The sequence below is a fragment of the Perissodus microlepis genome, chromosome 11 (genome assembly GCF_051167445.1).
Source record: "Perissodus microlepis isolate ML-2025 ecotype Zambia chromosome 11, ASM5116744v1, whole genome shotgun sequence".
In the NCBI taxonomy this organism is placed as follows: domain Eukaryota; kingdom Metazoa; phylum Chordata; class Actinopteri; order Cichliformes; family Cichlidae; genus Perissodus; species Perissodus microlepis.
Genome location: NC_140471.1, coordinates 25,403,359 through 25,415,888, shown reverse-complemented (window position 1 = coordinate 25,415,888; position 12,530 = coordinate 25,403,359). Strand labels below are relative to the sequence as shown.

At 39.2% G+C, this 12,530-nt stretch overlaps 2 protein-coding genes across 2 annotated transcripts; both read right to left on the bottom strand.

Annotated features, from left to right (window-relative positions):
• Positions 1-3,618: 3,618 nt before the first annotated feature.
• On the bottom strand, positions 3,619-5,231 carry LOC146378003 (trypsin-1). The gene is made up of 6 exons (XM_084943580.1): positions 5,153-5,231; positions 4,805-4,955; positions 4,434-4,684; positions 4,190-4,326; positions 3,914-4,015; positions 3,619-3,793 (listed from the first exon to the last, which is right to left on the bottom strand). Exons 1-6 carry the CDS (start codon positions 5,190-5,192, stop codon positions 3,746-3,748), a joined length of 729 nt encoding a protein of 242 aa, XP_084799706.1. The 5' UTR covers positions 5,193-5,231; the 3' UTR covers positions 3,619-3,745.
• Positions 5,232-8,786: 3,555 nt separating this feature from the next.
• On the bottom strand, positions 8,787-10,403 carry LOC146378002 (trypsin-1). The gene is made up of 6 exons (XM_084943583.1): positions 10,353-10,403; positions 9,973-10,123; positions 9,602-9,852; positions 9,358-9,494; positions 9,082-9,183; positions 8,787-8,961 (listed from the first exon to the last, which is right to left on the bottom strand). The coding sequence occupies exons 1-6, from the start codon at positions 10,390-10,392 to the stop codon at positions 8,914-8,916; spliced, it is 729 nt and encodes a 242-aa protein (XP_084799709.1). The 5' UTR covers positions 10,393-10,403; the 3' UTR covers positions 8,787-8,913.
• Between the last annotated feature and the right edge of the window lie 2,127 nt (positions 10,404-12,530).

Here is a 12,530-nt window from a genome sequence, read left to right as displayed (position 1 = left end):
CCCTGACTGATTGTTTCAGTCAAAAGCAGAATGTTCAGAGTCGTTCCTGACTCCTTTTAGAGCATTTGTTCTATATAGCTCTAAAATTTAGTGCTAAGTGTTTTCTTTTCTAAAAAATGATTTGTAATTTTTAAAGAACTGAGGCAACGTGTGCTGCTATTAAAAGGTTTTTATTGATGGTCTAAAAGAATAAAAAAAAAAGTACCTGAAGGTTAAAAAACAAGCACTGTAGTTAACTCTACTTTTTAAACTGGCTTGTTTGACACAATTCATCCACACACACACAATTTGTCTATGAAAGGTCAGCAGAAGCAGAGAATAGACAGCCATCATTCACTTGTGCTGAGCTGATGATTGTGTCAGATCAGACACACCATCACTCCAAAACCAGTGGACAGTTGTACAGGAATATTTCTAATGCGCTCTTCACAGAAATTAGTGCTCTTTCCAGGATTGTTGTGTGACAGACATGAGAAGATTAAATGGAATATGAGACGAAGACTGATTAGTAAATTAATGGCAGAATGTAAAATTCAAAGTCCTTTTTAAAAATCATTTTGCATATTCATTTATAATTAACTTATTCACAATTCAAATGCAGGAAAATGAAATGGAATCATTAATGTGCAACAACCAAAGCAAACATCCATCCTTCAATGATGTGTGAGAATCTGACTCTGTATTGTAGATGAAGTTCTTGGCATATTTACTAAAATACTAAGAGGGTTTTAGAACAAATTTAAAAAATGTGAAAAAAAAAAAGTGTGAAAAAAGTGTGAAATCAGCATTTAGATGCCTCTCTGTGTTTTTACGAAGAAGAGGGAGAAACCTTTCAACTGTCATGGTCCATTTGACTGGTTATGTTTTTGACTCTGGACTCCTAAGTTTAGAATTCCAGCCACTTCATTAGTTACATCTTGCTAAGACTAGATTGATTTTAATGGTAACAAATGCACTAAAGGGCTCAAAGTGTGCCAAGAAAATCCCCCACACCATTACACCACCACCAGGTTAAACCTCTAATACAAGACAGCATGGATCCATGCTTTCATGTTGTTTGTGCCAAATTTTGACTTCAAAATCTCAATTTTACAGCAGAAATCGACTCATCAGAACAGGCAACATTTTTACAGTCTTGTGTTCAGTTATGGTGAGCCAGAGTATACTGTAGCCTCGGGTTCCTGATAATAGCTGACAGGTGTGACACCCAGTATTTTTTTCCTGCTGCTGTAGCCTATCTGCTTCAAGTTGAGTTACTGTTACCTTTTTCATTTTGTTTTTTGTCGTAACGTTAATGATTCGAAACACTGTTGAACCATGTGTGAAATAAATAAAGAAATGAAATGAATTATTCTTGCTTCCTCAGTTTTTTGTATCTGTAAGTGTCTTGTGTATTGTTTTTTTGTTTGTTTTGCTTTGTGTGTGTGTGTGTGTGTGTGTGTGTGTGTGTGTGTGTGTGTGTGTGTGTGTGTGTGTGTGTGTTTGGGGGGGGAGGGGGGGGGGGGGGTGCTATGACTTCCAGTTTGTCTGCTTGTCTTGTCATTGTTTTCGACTGTGCCTCATTCCCTATACTATATAGGCCTTTCTTCCATTTATTCTTCCTCTAAATTTTTCTGCAAGCTATTGGATTTCTGTCCTATGCCTCTAACAGTATCTGTCTTTTTGGACTTTTTAAATCACCAAATAAAAGGTCGGCTTTTTGTTTTTCTGTCTCCCTCAAATGAATTTGGGTCCAAAACTACACAACATGCCAGTGTGGATTTGGTGTTGTAATTATAATGTAATAATAATAATTTGGATTCAAATTTGACCAATTTCTTTAAAATATCAAACTAACTAAATAAACAACTAAAATGCATCAAAGGAAACTCAATAGTAAATATTAGTATCTCTCTAAACTGACTCTCTAAAGGTCAGTACTGTAAAGAACTGTCTGCTACACTGTAAATATGATGATGATCATAAAGTGCTTTTTAAAATATTTGTTGCCAAATATATAAATGGCAAAGAAATGGCAAAACAAACAAAACTCAGTCTGTATGTTTTTATTGATTTACATGAAAACTGACTGCACCAGAACTCTACAACAGAGTAGAGTTAAACTGGTAAAAAACTAAATGCAGTGGAGTAAGGTGATGATTGAAGGATCAGACTTAATAGCTCGCCATGGTTTGCTTCGGGATCAGATCCGGGAGGCCGTTCCTCCCAATCACGCCCTTCCAGGTCTCGCTGTCGTTACCCACATGAGCACTGAAGTCTCCCAGTAGGACAACAGAGTCCCCAGGAGGCCCCACTCAGGGACTACAAGAAAGCTGGGTACTCTGAACTGCCACTCGGCACATAAGCACAGACCACAGTCTGGACCCGTTCCCTGACCCGAAGGCGAAGGGAACAAACCCTCTCGTCCACTGGGAGAAACCCCAATATACTAGGAGCAAGCCGAGGGGATAACAACATACCCACCCCAGCCCAACGCCTCTCACCAGGGGCAACTCCAGACTGAGACAGAGTCCAGCCCCTCTCCAGGAGACTGGTTCCAGAGCCCAGGCCATGCGTTGAGGTGAGCCCGACTATATCTAGCCGGTACCTCTCAACCTCACGCACTAGGTCAGGCTTCTTCCCCACCAGAGAGGTGACATCCCATGTCCCAATTGCCAGTCTTGGTAGCCGGGGATCGGTCCGCCAGGACCTCCGCTCCTGGCTGCCGCCCGACTCACATTGCACCCAACCCCTACAGTGCCTCCTGCAGGTGGTGAGCCGGCAGGAAGATGGGCCCATGTCCCTTTTTCGAGCTGTGCCTGGCCACCAGACGCTCGCCCTCAGGCACCCTCCCCGGGGCTGGCCCCAGGGCGGGGCCCCGGTAACCCTGTCCCGGGCAGGGTGAACTGTTCCCTCGATGGTGTTTTCATAGGGGTCAAAAATTATGTTTGCAAACATAATTTAGTTTTTTTTTAAAAGGTTCTTACTAAAATAATTTGTTATAATTTTAAAGATGAAAATATATCCTGAAAAAAAAATACATCAAAGTTATCTAGAAAACAGAGGCAGTATGACTATATATATTTCTTTTTGACTTATAATCATGTCGTGTACTGTGTGATGTCCAAATAAAGTACAGTGGAAACATTTTTTAAAAGCCAGAAATCACACATTCTGACACCATAGGGTTAGGGATTATATTGATTTATCCCTCACATGGATAATTACTTCAGCAGATAACAATTGAATTAATGCAGGGATACTTTTGCATAAAGTTTCTTAACCTAGCTTTGAAAAGGTACTGTTTAGGTATTAGGAATATGTTTAATAGTAGGTTTACTGTTGTAAATAAGATGTTATTGTTAGAAATTACTGTGCTGTGCTCGCTAGAATGTACATGCACTACAGCTGGTTTCTGTCTTAATTCTGAACTCTGGCCACGTGTAAAGTTACACAGTAAGAGTGACTGATGATGATGTCTTGCGACAGTGGTAACAGCAGTTCAGATGATTTATGTACAAAGTAACTGCCTTTCTCCTACTTCCTAAATTCCAGGATATGATTGTAAAATGTTTGTTTTACTATTTTAAATATCAAAAAAACTGTTTTGTAGGAAAACAGAAGGCAAAAAAATGGAAGTCAAGGTGAATAACTTTATTGATTTAGGTGGATTCTGACTGCAAGTTGTTTAGAACTCGACAACAACAATGGAGTTAAAATGATAGAAGAATTGCAGCAGAGTAGGAAAGAAGTTGAAGGATCAGACTTAATAGCTGGCCATGGTTTGCTGAATCCAGTCGTTGAAGATGCAGACCTGTGAAAGGAAACAGTTCAAGGTTTGTTATTAAAAAGAGGACGATGGGATGATGAACGTTCTACAATGAGAACTTAGTTTAAGATAGCTGTTTACATTCAAGAAATTATTTAGCTTTACCTTGGTATAAACACCAGGGTGGTCCCTCTCAGCACATCCGTAGCCCCAGGACACAATACCCTGCAGCTCACCGTTGCACACAACAGGACCACCAGAGTCACCCTGAAAATAAAAGTAAAGAAAACAAAGATGGATGTCAAGAAATTATTATTTAAATCTAATTAAATATAAATGAAATGTGTTGTTGTCATTGTGGGATACATCCACTCTTGTGGCATTTTAAGAAAGGTTTACTATTCGAGAAGGGGACAGTTGCAGGTTTGACTTATTACATACCTGGCAAGAGTCCTTGCCTCCCTCCAGGTATCCAGCGCAGAACATGGAGTCAGTGATCATGCCAGGGTAGGAGTTATTACAGTCACTGTAGGACAGGATGGGGATGTTCAGGCACTGCAGTCTGTTCTGATTAGCAGCTGCAATGTTTGAAACAGAGTATGGATGAAAAAAGATTCGTGCTGATGGAACCAAATGTCATGAAACATTTTTAACTTTAAACTGCTAACGTGCAGAAGTTACTCACTAGAGCTCATGGTGTTGCCCCATCCAGAGACTGTGCACATGGTGCCAGCGGGAGCACAGCTCCTGGGCAGAGCCACAGGCTGCACATAACTGTTGAGGGAGGCAGGCTGGCTCAGCTGGATCAGCATGATGTCATTGTCAATATTCCAGGAATCATACTGTGGATGGTAGATGACACGGGAGGAGTCGATGAACTGCTCAGTTCCCTCATTGACCGAAATGTCGTGCTCTCCCAGACGCACCTGGATACGACTGAAAACATTTGAAAAACAGAAAGAATAGATTCGAACACTCAGAAACTACCAACAAATATTAATTGTGGATCACTCACTCACTTAAATAAGATTTAAAATCTTACTGAAAGATACTTACGATTTGTAGCAGTGAGCAGCAGACACAACCCAGTTCTGATTGATCAGGGAGCCACCACAGAAGTGGTAGCCAGAGTTCAGAGACACCTGATGGGGCTCAGAGTGAGGTGTGCACTCAAACCCTCCGACGATCTTGTCGTCATCCAGGGCAACTGAAAACACAAGTGTAAACAAACTGTTTACTCCTACACTTTTACATCAGGAGTGAAACATCTATGCTGTTTGATTTCCAGTCAAATGCATAAATCAAACCTATTTGATTGGACACAGAAACATATTAAATTTGAGATAATAAAGCTATGGTGAACAAAGGTGCGATCTGAGAAAAGCCTTAAAACTTCACACTCACAAGCAGCTCCAATGAGCAGAACGAAGACCAGAGACCTCATGATTGCTGAGTGATCATTTAGATGAGAGGACTTCACCTGGAGCTCTAATTTATATCCACAGAGAGAGCTGCCCAGCTCTCTGAGCAATCCTATTGGTTAGCGAGGAGCCAATCTCTTTGGTGGGTCGTTGGGCTGGAGACCCAATTTACATAGGAATGGTTTTCTTTTTAAAATCTTGATATAAATCATGCACCTAAATAGAAAAAATCCTAATAATATGTATATTGTACTCGTGTGGCTTTCCAATGTACCAAAACACACTTATACACTTAGATTTTGGTTTAAAAAAATATGAAATAAAAAGTTAGCTTGTGTTCTCAGAAATTTGTGCGCATGTGTTTGGTCAGGTTATAGAGGTAAATATAACTCCTATATTTAGATATTTGTGACTGGATAAGCAGGAAAAATGGATTAATGGAACACGGTATCTCACAGCTGTGTACTTCTCAGCACCTATGACCTAGAAACTAAAGTCACAAATGGACATTGAGGCTGCCATGAGCAAAAAATAAGTTGATAGTGAATATTATATGTATAAATTATTCTTTGTGGGTGTGAAATACCTCACTTTAAAGTAGATAATGAAATACCACAGTGTGAAAAATATCCAGACAATCAGCAACTCCAGGTGAGCTGATAAAGAAATTGATACAGAAGTAGTGACTTACTGTACAGTAGGTTTATATTTATATATTTTTTTAAATTTAAAGAAAGAACATCATATTATTTTTAATTGTGTGCTGTTTTTTCTTTTTAGATTTATAGAACATCTTATGTTAACATCCAGACTTTAGTGACTTATTTTTTTATATTAGGCCTGTTTGGTTTTAGATTACTTTAATTACTTTTGTTTTGTTTTGTTTTGTTTTGATCTTTTGTTGGCTTTTGTTGTTTGTTTCTTTCAAAGATAAAAACGCCATGACAGCTTTCATTATACATTTTGTCTTTGTGACTTTTCTGGGAATGTGTTTTTTGCCCCATGAAAAAACTGAACTGAGGTTCTTTTATGAAGCTGACAGACTGTTTGCAAGTTTAATTTCATTTTTTTAAAAGGTTCTTACTAAAATAATTCGTGATAATTTTAAAGATGAAAATATATCCTGAAAAAAAATCCATCAAAGTTATCTAGAAAACAGAGGCAGTATGACTATATATATATATATATGTGTATATATATATATATATATATATATATATATATATATATATATATATATATATATATATATATATATATATATATATATATATATATATATATTCAATTCAATTCAATTCAATTCAATTCAATTCAATTCAATTTTATTTGTATAGCGCCAAATCACAACAAAAGTCGCCTCAAGGCGCTTCATAGATACAGAGAAAAACCCAACAATCATATGACCCCCTATGAGCAAGCACTTTGGCGACAGTGGGAAGGAAAAACTCCCTTTTAACAGGAAGAAACCTCCGGCAGAACCAGGCTCAGGGAGGGGCGGCCATCTGCTGCGACCGGTTGGGGTGAGAGAAGGAAGACAGGATAAAGACATGCTGTGGAAGAGAGACAGAGGTTAATAACAGATATGATTCAATGCAGAGAGGTCTATTAATACATAGTGAGTGAGAAAGGTGACTGGAAAGGAAAAACTCAATGCATCTTGGGAATCCCCCGGCAGCCTACGTCTATTGCAGCATAACTAAGGGAGGATTCAGGGTCACCTGGTCCAGCCCTAACTATATGCTTTAGCAAAAAGGAAAGTTTTAAGCCTAATCTTGAAAGTAGAGATAGTTTCTGTCTCCCGAATCCAAACTGGAAGCTGGTTCCACAGAAGAGGGGCCTGAAAACTGAAGGCTCTGCCTCCCATTCTACTTTTAAATACTCTAGGAACAACAAGTAGGCCTGCAGAGCGAGAGCGAAGTGCTCTAATAGGGTGATATGGTACTACAAGGTCATTAAGATAAGATGGGGCCTGATTATTTAAGACCTTGTATGTGAGGAGCAGGATTTTGAATTCAATTCTGGATTTAACAGGAAGCCAATGAAGGGAAGCCAAAACAGGAGAAATATGCTCTCTCCTTCTAGTCCCTGTCAGTACTCTTGCTGCAGCATTTTGGATTAGCTGAAGGCTTTTCAGTGAGTTTTTTGGACATCCTAATAATAATGAATTACAGTAGTCCAGCCTGGAAGTAATAAATGCATGAACTAGTTTTTCAGCGTCACTCTGAGACAGGATATTTCTAATTTTAGAGATGTTGCGCAAATGGAAGAAAGCAGTCTTACATATTTGTTTAATATGTGCGTTGAAGGACATGTCCTGGTCAAAAATGACTCCAAGGTTCCTCACAGCGTTACTGGAGGCCAAGGTAATGCCATCCAGAGTAAGAATCTGGTTAGATACCATATTTCTAAGATTTTCAGGGCCGAGTACAATAACCTCAGTTTTATCTGAATTAAGAAGCAGAAAGTTAGCGGCCATCCAGGTCTTTATGTCTTTAAGACATTCCTGCAGTTTAACTAATTGGTGTGTGTTATCTGGCTTCATGGACAGATAGAGCTGGGTGTCATCTGTATAGCAGTGAAAATGTATGCTATGTCTTCTAATGATGCTGCCTAAGGGAAGCATGTATAATGTAAACAGAATTGGTCCTAGCACTGAATATATAAATATATATATAAATATATATATATATATATATATTTCTTTTTGACTTATAATCATGTCGTGTACTGTGTGATGTCCAAAAAAAGTACAGTGGAAACATTTTTTAAAAGCCAGAAATCACACATTCTGACACCATAGGGTTAGGGATTATAGGTTTATTCAGTGTACTAGTGATGATGATTTATCCCTCACATGGATAATTACTTCAGCAGATAACAATTGAATTAATGCAGGGATACTTTTGCATAAAGTTTCTTAACCTAACTTTGAAAAGGTACTGTTTAGGTATTAGGAATAGGTTTAATAGTAGGTTTACTGTTGTAAATAAGATGTTATTGTTATAAATTACTGTGCAGTGCTCGCTAGAATGTACATGCACTACAGCTGGTTTCTGTCTTAATTCTGAACTCTGGCCACGTGTAAAGTTACACAGTAAGAGTGACTGATGATGATGTCTTGCAACAGTGGTAACAGGCTCTGCCAATCAATTGCCATTGCATGTTAGAAAGGAGTAAAAAGACCCTTAAAAGGAGCCCACTCTATATCCAGATGGCCTCAGATTCAGTTATACTTATGTCCACAGAAAAGGTTTGAAGCAGATTACATGAACTTACCAAATAAAAAAACTCAGAGACAGTCACTGATCAAAATTAGATCAAAATTCTATTTAAGGATACATAGACTGTTGTATAATTGGCAAACAATATATGAATATGTAATTTGTTATTACCAGTCCCAGATTATTGGGCATGTATCAATCCCTTTCTAAACAGCAGCAGCAGTGGCAAATTGAAGTAGAGAGAAGATTTCAGCAGTTCAGATGATTTATGTACAAAGTAACTGCCTTTCTCCTACTTCCTAAATTCCAGGATATGATTGTAAAATGTTTGTTTTACTATTTTAAATATCAAAAAAACTGTTTTGTAGGAAAACAGAAGGCAAAAAATGGAAGTCAAGGTGAATAACTTTATTGATTTAGGTGGATTCTGACTGCAAGTTGTTTAGAACTCGACAACAACAATGGAGTTAAAATGATAGAAGAATTGCAGCAGAGTAGGAAAGAAGTTGAAGGATCAGACTTAATAGCTGGCCATGGTTTGCTGAATCCAGTCGTTGAAGATGCAGACCTGTGAAAGGAAACAGTTCAAGGTTTGTTATTAAAAAGAGGACGATGGGATGATGAACGTTCTACAATGAGAACTTAGTTTAAGATAGCTGTTTACATTCAAGAAATTATTTAGCTTTACCTTGGTATAAACACCAGGGTGGTCCCTCTCAGCACATCCGTAGCCCCAGGACACAATACCCTGCAGCTCACCGTTGCACACAACAGGACCACCAGAGTCACCCTGAAAATAAAAGTAAAGACAACAAAGATGGATGTCAAGAAATTATTATTTAAATCTAATTAAATATAAATGAAATGTGTTGTTGTCATTGTGGGATACATCCACTCTTGTGGCATTTTAAGAAAGGTTTACTATTCGAGAAGGGGACAGTTGCAGGTTTGACTTATTACATACCTGGCAAGAGTCCTTGCCTCCCTCCAGGTATCCAGCGCAGAACATGGAGTCAGTGATCATGCCAGGGTAGGAGTTATTACAGTCACTGTAGGACAGGATGGGGATGTTCAGGCACTGCAGTCTGTTCTGATTAGCAGCTGCAATGTTTGAAACAGAGTATGGATGAAAAAAGATTCGTGCTGATGGAACCAAATGTCATGAAACATTTTTAACTTTAAACTGCTAACGTGCAGAAGTTACTCACTAGAGCTCATGGTGTTGCCCCATCCAGAGACTGTGCACATGGTGCCAGCGGGAGCACAGCTCCTGGGCAGAGCCACAGGCTGCACATAACTGTTGAGGGAGGCAGGCTGGCTCAGCTGGATCAGCATGATGTCATTGTCAATATTCCAGGAATCATACTGTGGATGGTAGATGACACGGGAGGAGTCGATGAACTGCTCAGTTCCCTCATTGACCGAAATGTCGTGCTCTCCCAGACGCACCTGGATACGACTGAAAACATTTGAAAAACAGAAAGAATAGATTCGAACACTCAGAAACTACCAACAAATATTAATTGTGGATCACTCACTCACTTAAATAAGATTTAAAATCTTACTGAAAGATACTTACGATTTGTAGCAGTGAGCAGCAGACACAACCCAGTTCTGATTGATCAGGGAGCCACCACAGAAGTGGTAGCCAGAGTTCAGAGACACCTGATGGGGCTCAGAGTGAGGTGTGCACTCAAACCCTCCGACGATCTTGTCGTCATCCAGGGCAACTGAAAACACAAGTGTAAACAAACTGTTTACTCCTACACTTTTACATCAGGAGTGAAACATGTATGCTGTTTGATTTCCTGCCCAAAGTACATTGTATTTGATTAGAATCATTGTGAAGCTGCAGCCATGAGCAGCTAAAGTTATGTTGGATGAAGTTTTAGTCTAATAAGAAAAACATCTGCCAGTCAGAGAGGAAGACAATCTGCTCAGATAAAACTTCACACTCACAAGCAGCTCCAATGAGCAGAACAAAGACCAGAGACCTCATGATTGCTGAGTGATTCTGCCGATGAGAGGACTTCACCTGGAACTCTAATTTATATCCACAGGAGAGCTGCCCAGCTCACTGAGCAATCCTATTGGTCAGCAAAGAGCCAATCTCTTGTGTGGCTCGTTGGGGTTGGTGATTTGTTTGAATAGAGATGGCTTATTTTTTAGAAACATCTTGATATAAATCATGCACATAAATAGATTACTCTTTTGTATCATTGTATTAATCTATATTTTAATTGCTAGTAACTTATTACAATTTTTTTGTAATACTGGGAAAAGTTAATTTCAATCCTGCCAATATATGATGACAGTAATGAGCAGAATAGTGAAAAGGGATGGCTTTCTTTTTAGCAAATGAGGAAAATTTCAAAGGAATGTTTGAAAATAGGATTATTTTATTTCTTAAATAGTTTTTTGTGGTTGTTTCTGTAGCCTCGCAGACCTGAACTGTTTCACTTCAATAAGCACTTAAGGGTCACTTTTTCCCTATGCCCAGTCTTTTATGCACTGACAGTGGAGCATTATATAATAACAAATTCTAGTGGTTTTAATATCTCCAACAGAACTCTATCAAAGGATTCCTTTGTATATGCAACCATTTTCATGCATAAGCTCTCATAAAATACAAATTTAAATGTATATTTTCATAAAACAATAGACTAATAAGTCAGCCCCTATTGTTTGAAATTGGTGTGTCTCTGGTCAGACTTCGACAAAGGTAAATATAATCTCTATATTTAGATATCTGGAATGCACTATCTCACGTCTGTGTGTTTCACAGCACTTGAAAACTAAATTCACATTGGACATTGAAGTGCTGTGAGCAGCAAATTAAAAACCTTCTTACCTAAAGTAGGATTTCTTACAGTAAATATGAATCTGTGAAGGGGCGATCGTGGCTCAAGAGTTGGCAGTTCGTCTTGTTATCAGAAGGTTGCTGGTTCGAGCCCCGGCTCCGACAGTCTCGGTCGCTGTGTCCTTGGCCAAGACACTTCACCCGTTGCCTGGTGGTGGTCAGAGGGCCCGGTGGCGCCAGTGTCCAGCAGCCTTGCCTCTGTCAGTGTGCCCCAGGGCAGCTGTGGCTACAAAATAGCTTGCCATCACCTGTGTGTGTGAATGGGTGGATGACTGAATGTAGTGTAAAGTGCTTTGGGGTCTATAGGGACTAAGTAAAGCGCTATACAAATACAGGCCATTTAGGAGTGGAGGAAGTAGTTGTCCTGTGGTGATTTTCATTCTGATTTTGTATTCATCATATTTTTTGCTGTTCTAGAGTTTTTCTGGCCCTCCTGTGTTTACGTTTATGTGATATCTCTTGTGTTTTGTCAGTTTTGTCTTTTGCCTGTTACGTTGATGTGTCTCAGTGTCAGTCTCAGTCTTAGGTTCCTGTTTTATTTTGATAGTCTCTTGTCCTGTGTGTGTTGTGTTCAGTTTTGCTTCCCTCGTGCGCCTAAATTGATTCTGTTGACCCCGCTGCTTGTTTTCCCCACCTGTGTCTCTTTCCCTGATTACCTCAAGTTGGTGGGTAACAGACGTCTCTGAAAACGTTGGAGCACTTTTGCAAATGTGTGATATATGTTGATAAATCACACAGATATTTGAAGTTTACACAGCTACATCCTCGCCTGATAATATCTTAAAAGTTTATTTTGTGACCCAATAAGAGTAATAAGAGTAATATTAAATCTAAGTTGCTGCTGCCATTGTTGAAAATTGGAATTAGCTGTGCCGCGCTATGAATTCTGGGATAGGTTGAGCCGCGAAGGACACACCCAATCCATCCTTCAAATCTGGGGAAATAAAGGACGCATTTGTCAGCCGCATTTGGAGGAGTCTTCGAATTTGGGCAGCCTTTGTCATGTCGCTGTGTGACGTAATTGGCCTCAGGAGGATGCAGCCTCTGAATTTGGACACAGCTTTTGCATTCCAAGCAAAGGGGAACTTTTGTTAATGCACTATTTCCTGGTATAGATTACACTGATGCTCACATCAGAGCAACAATCAGAAGAAAGCCTGTTGCTAGGACTGAAGGCAAAGTTCATTTTGAAAGGACTACCTGACAGAAGCCTTGATAAAAGCGTGGTTTTGTGCAAACTGTGTAAAAAGGAGTTTGCATACCACCGAAGCACTTCA

What these genes read in the sequence shown, in the direction of transcription:
- LOC146378002 (XM_084943583.1), bottom strand. Translation starts at nt 10,392, where the DNA reads ATGAGGTCTCTGGTCTTTGTTCTGCTCATTGGAGCTGCTT. An exon ending in TCTGCTCATTGGAGCTGCTT is followed by an intron (nt 10,124 to 10,352) that starts GTGAGTGTGAAG and finishes TTGTGTTTTCAG; the next exon opens with TTGCCCTGGATGACGACAAG. An exon ending in GCTGCTCACTGCTACAAATC is followed by an intron (nt 9,853 to 9,972) that starts GTAAGTATCTTT and finishes AAATGTTTTCAG; the next exon opens with TCGTATCCAGGTGCGTCTGG.
- LOC146378003 (XM_084943580.1), bottom strand. Translation starts at nt 5,192, where the DNA reads ATGAGGTCTCTGGTCTTCGTTCTGCTCATTGGAGCTGCTT. An exon ending in GGGCAACACCATGAGCTCTA is followed by an intron (nt 4,327 to 4,433) that starts GTGAGTAACTTC and finishes CAAACATTGCAG; the next exon opens with CTGCTAATCAGAACAGACTG. An exon ending in GAGGCAAGGACTCTTGCCAG is followed by an intron (nt 4,016 to 4,189) that starts GTATGTAATAAG and finishes TTTTATTTTCAG; the next exon opens with GGTGACTCTGGTGGTCCTGT.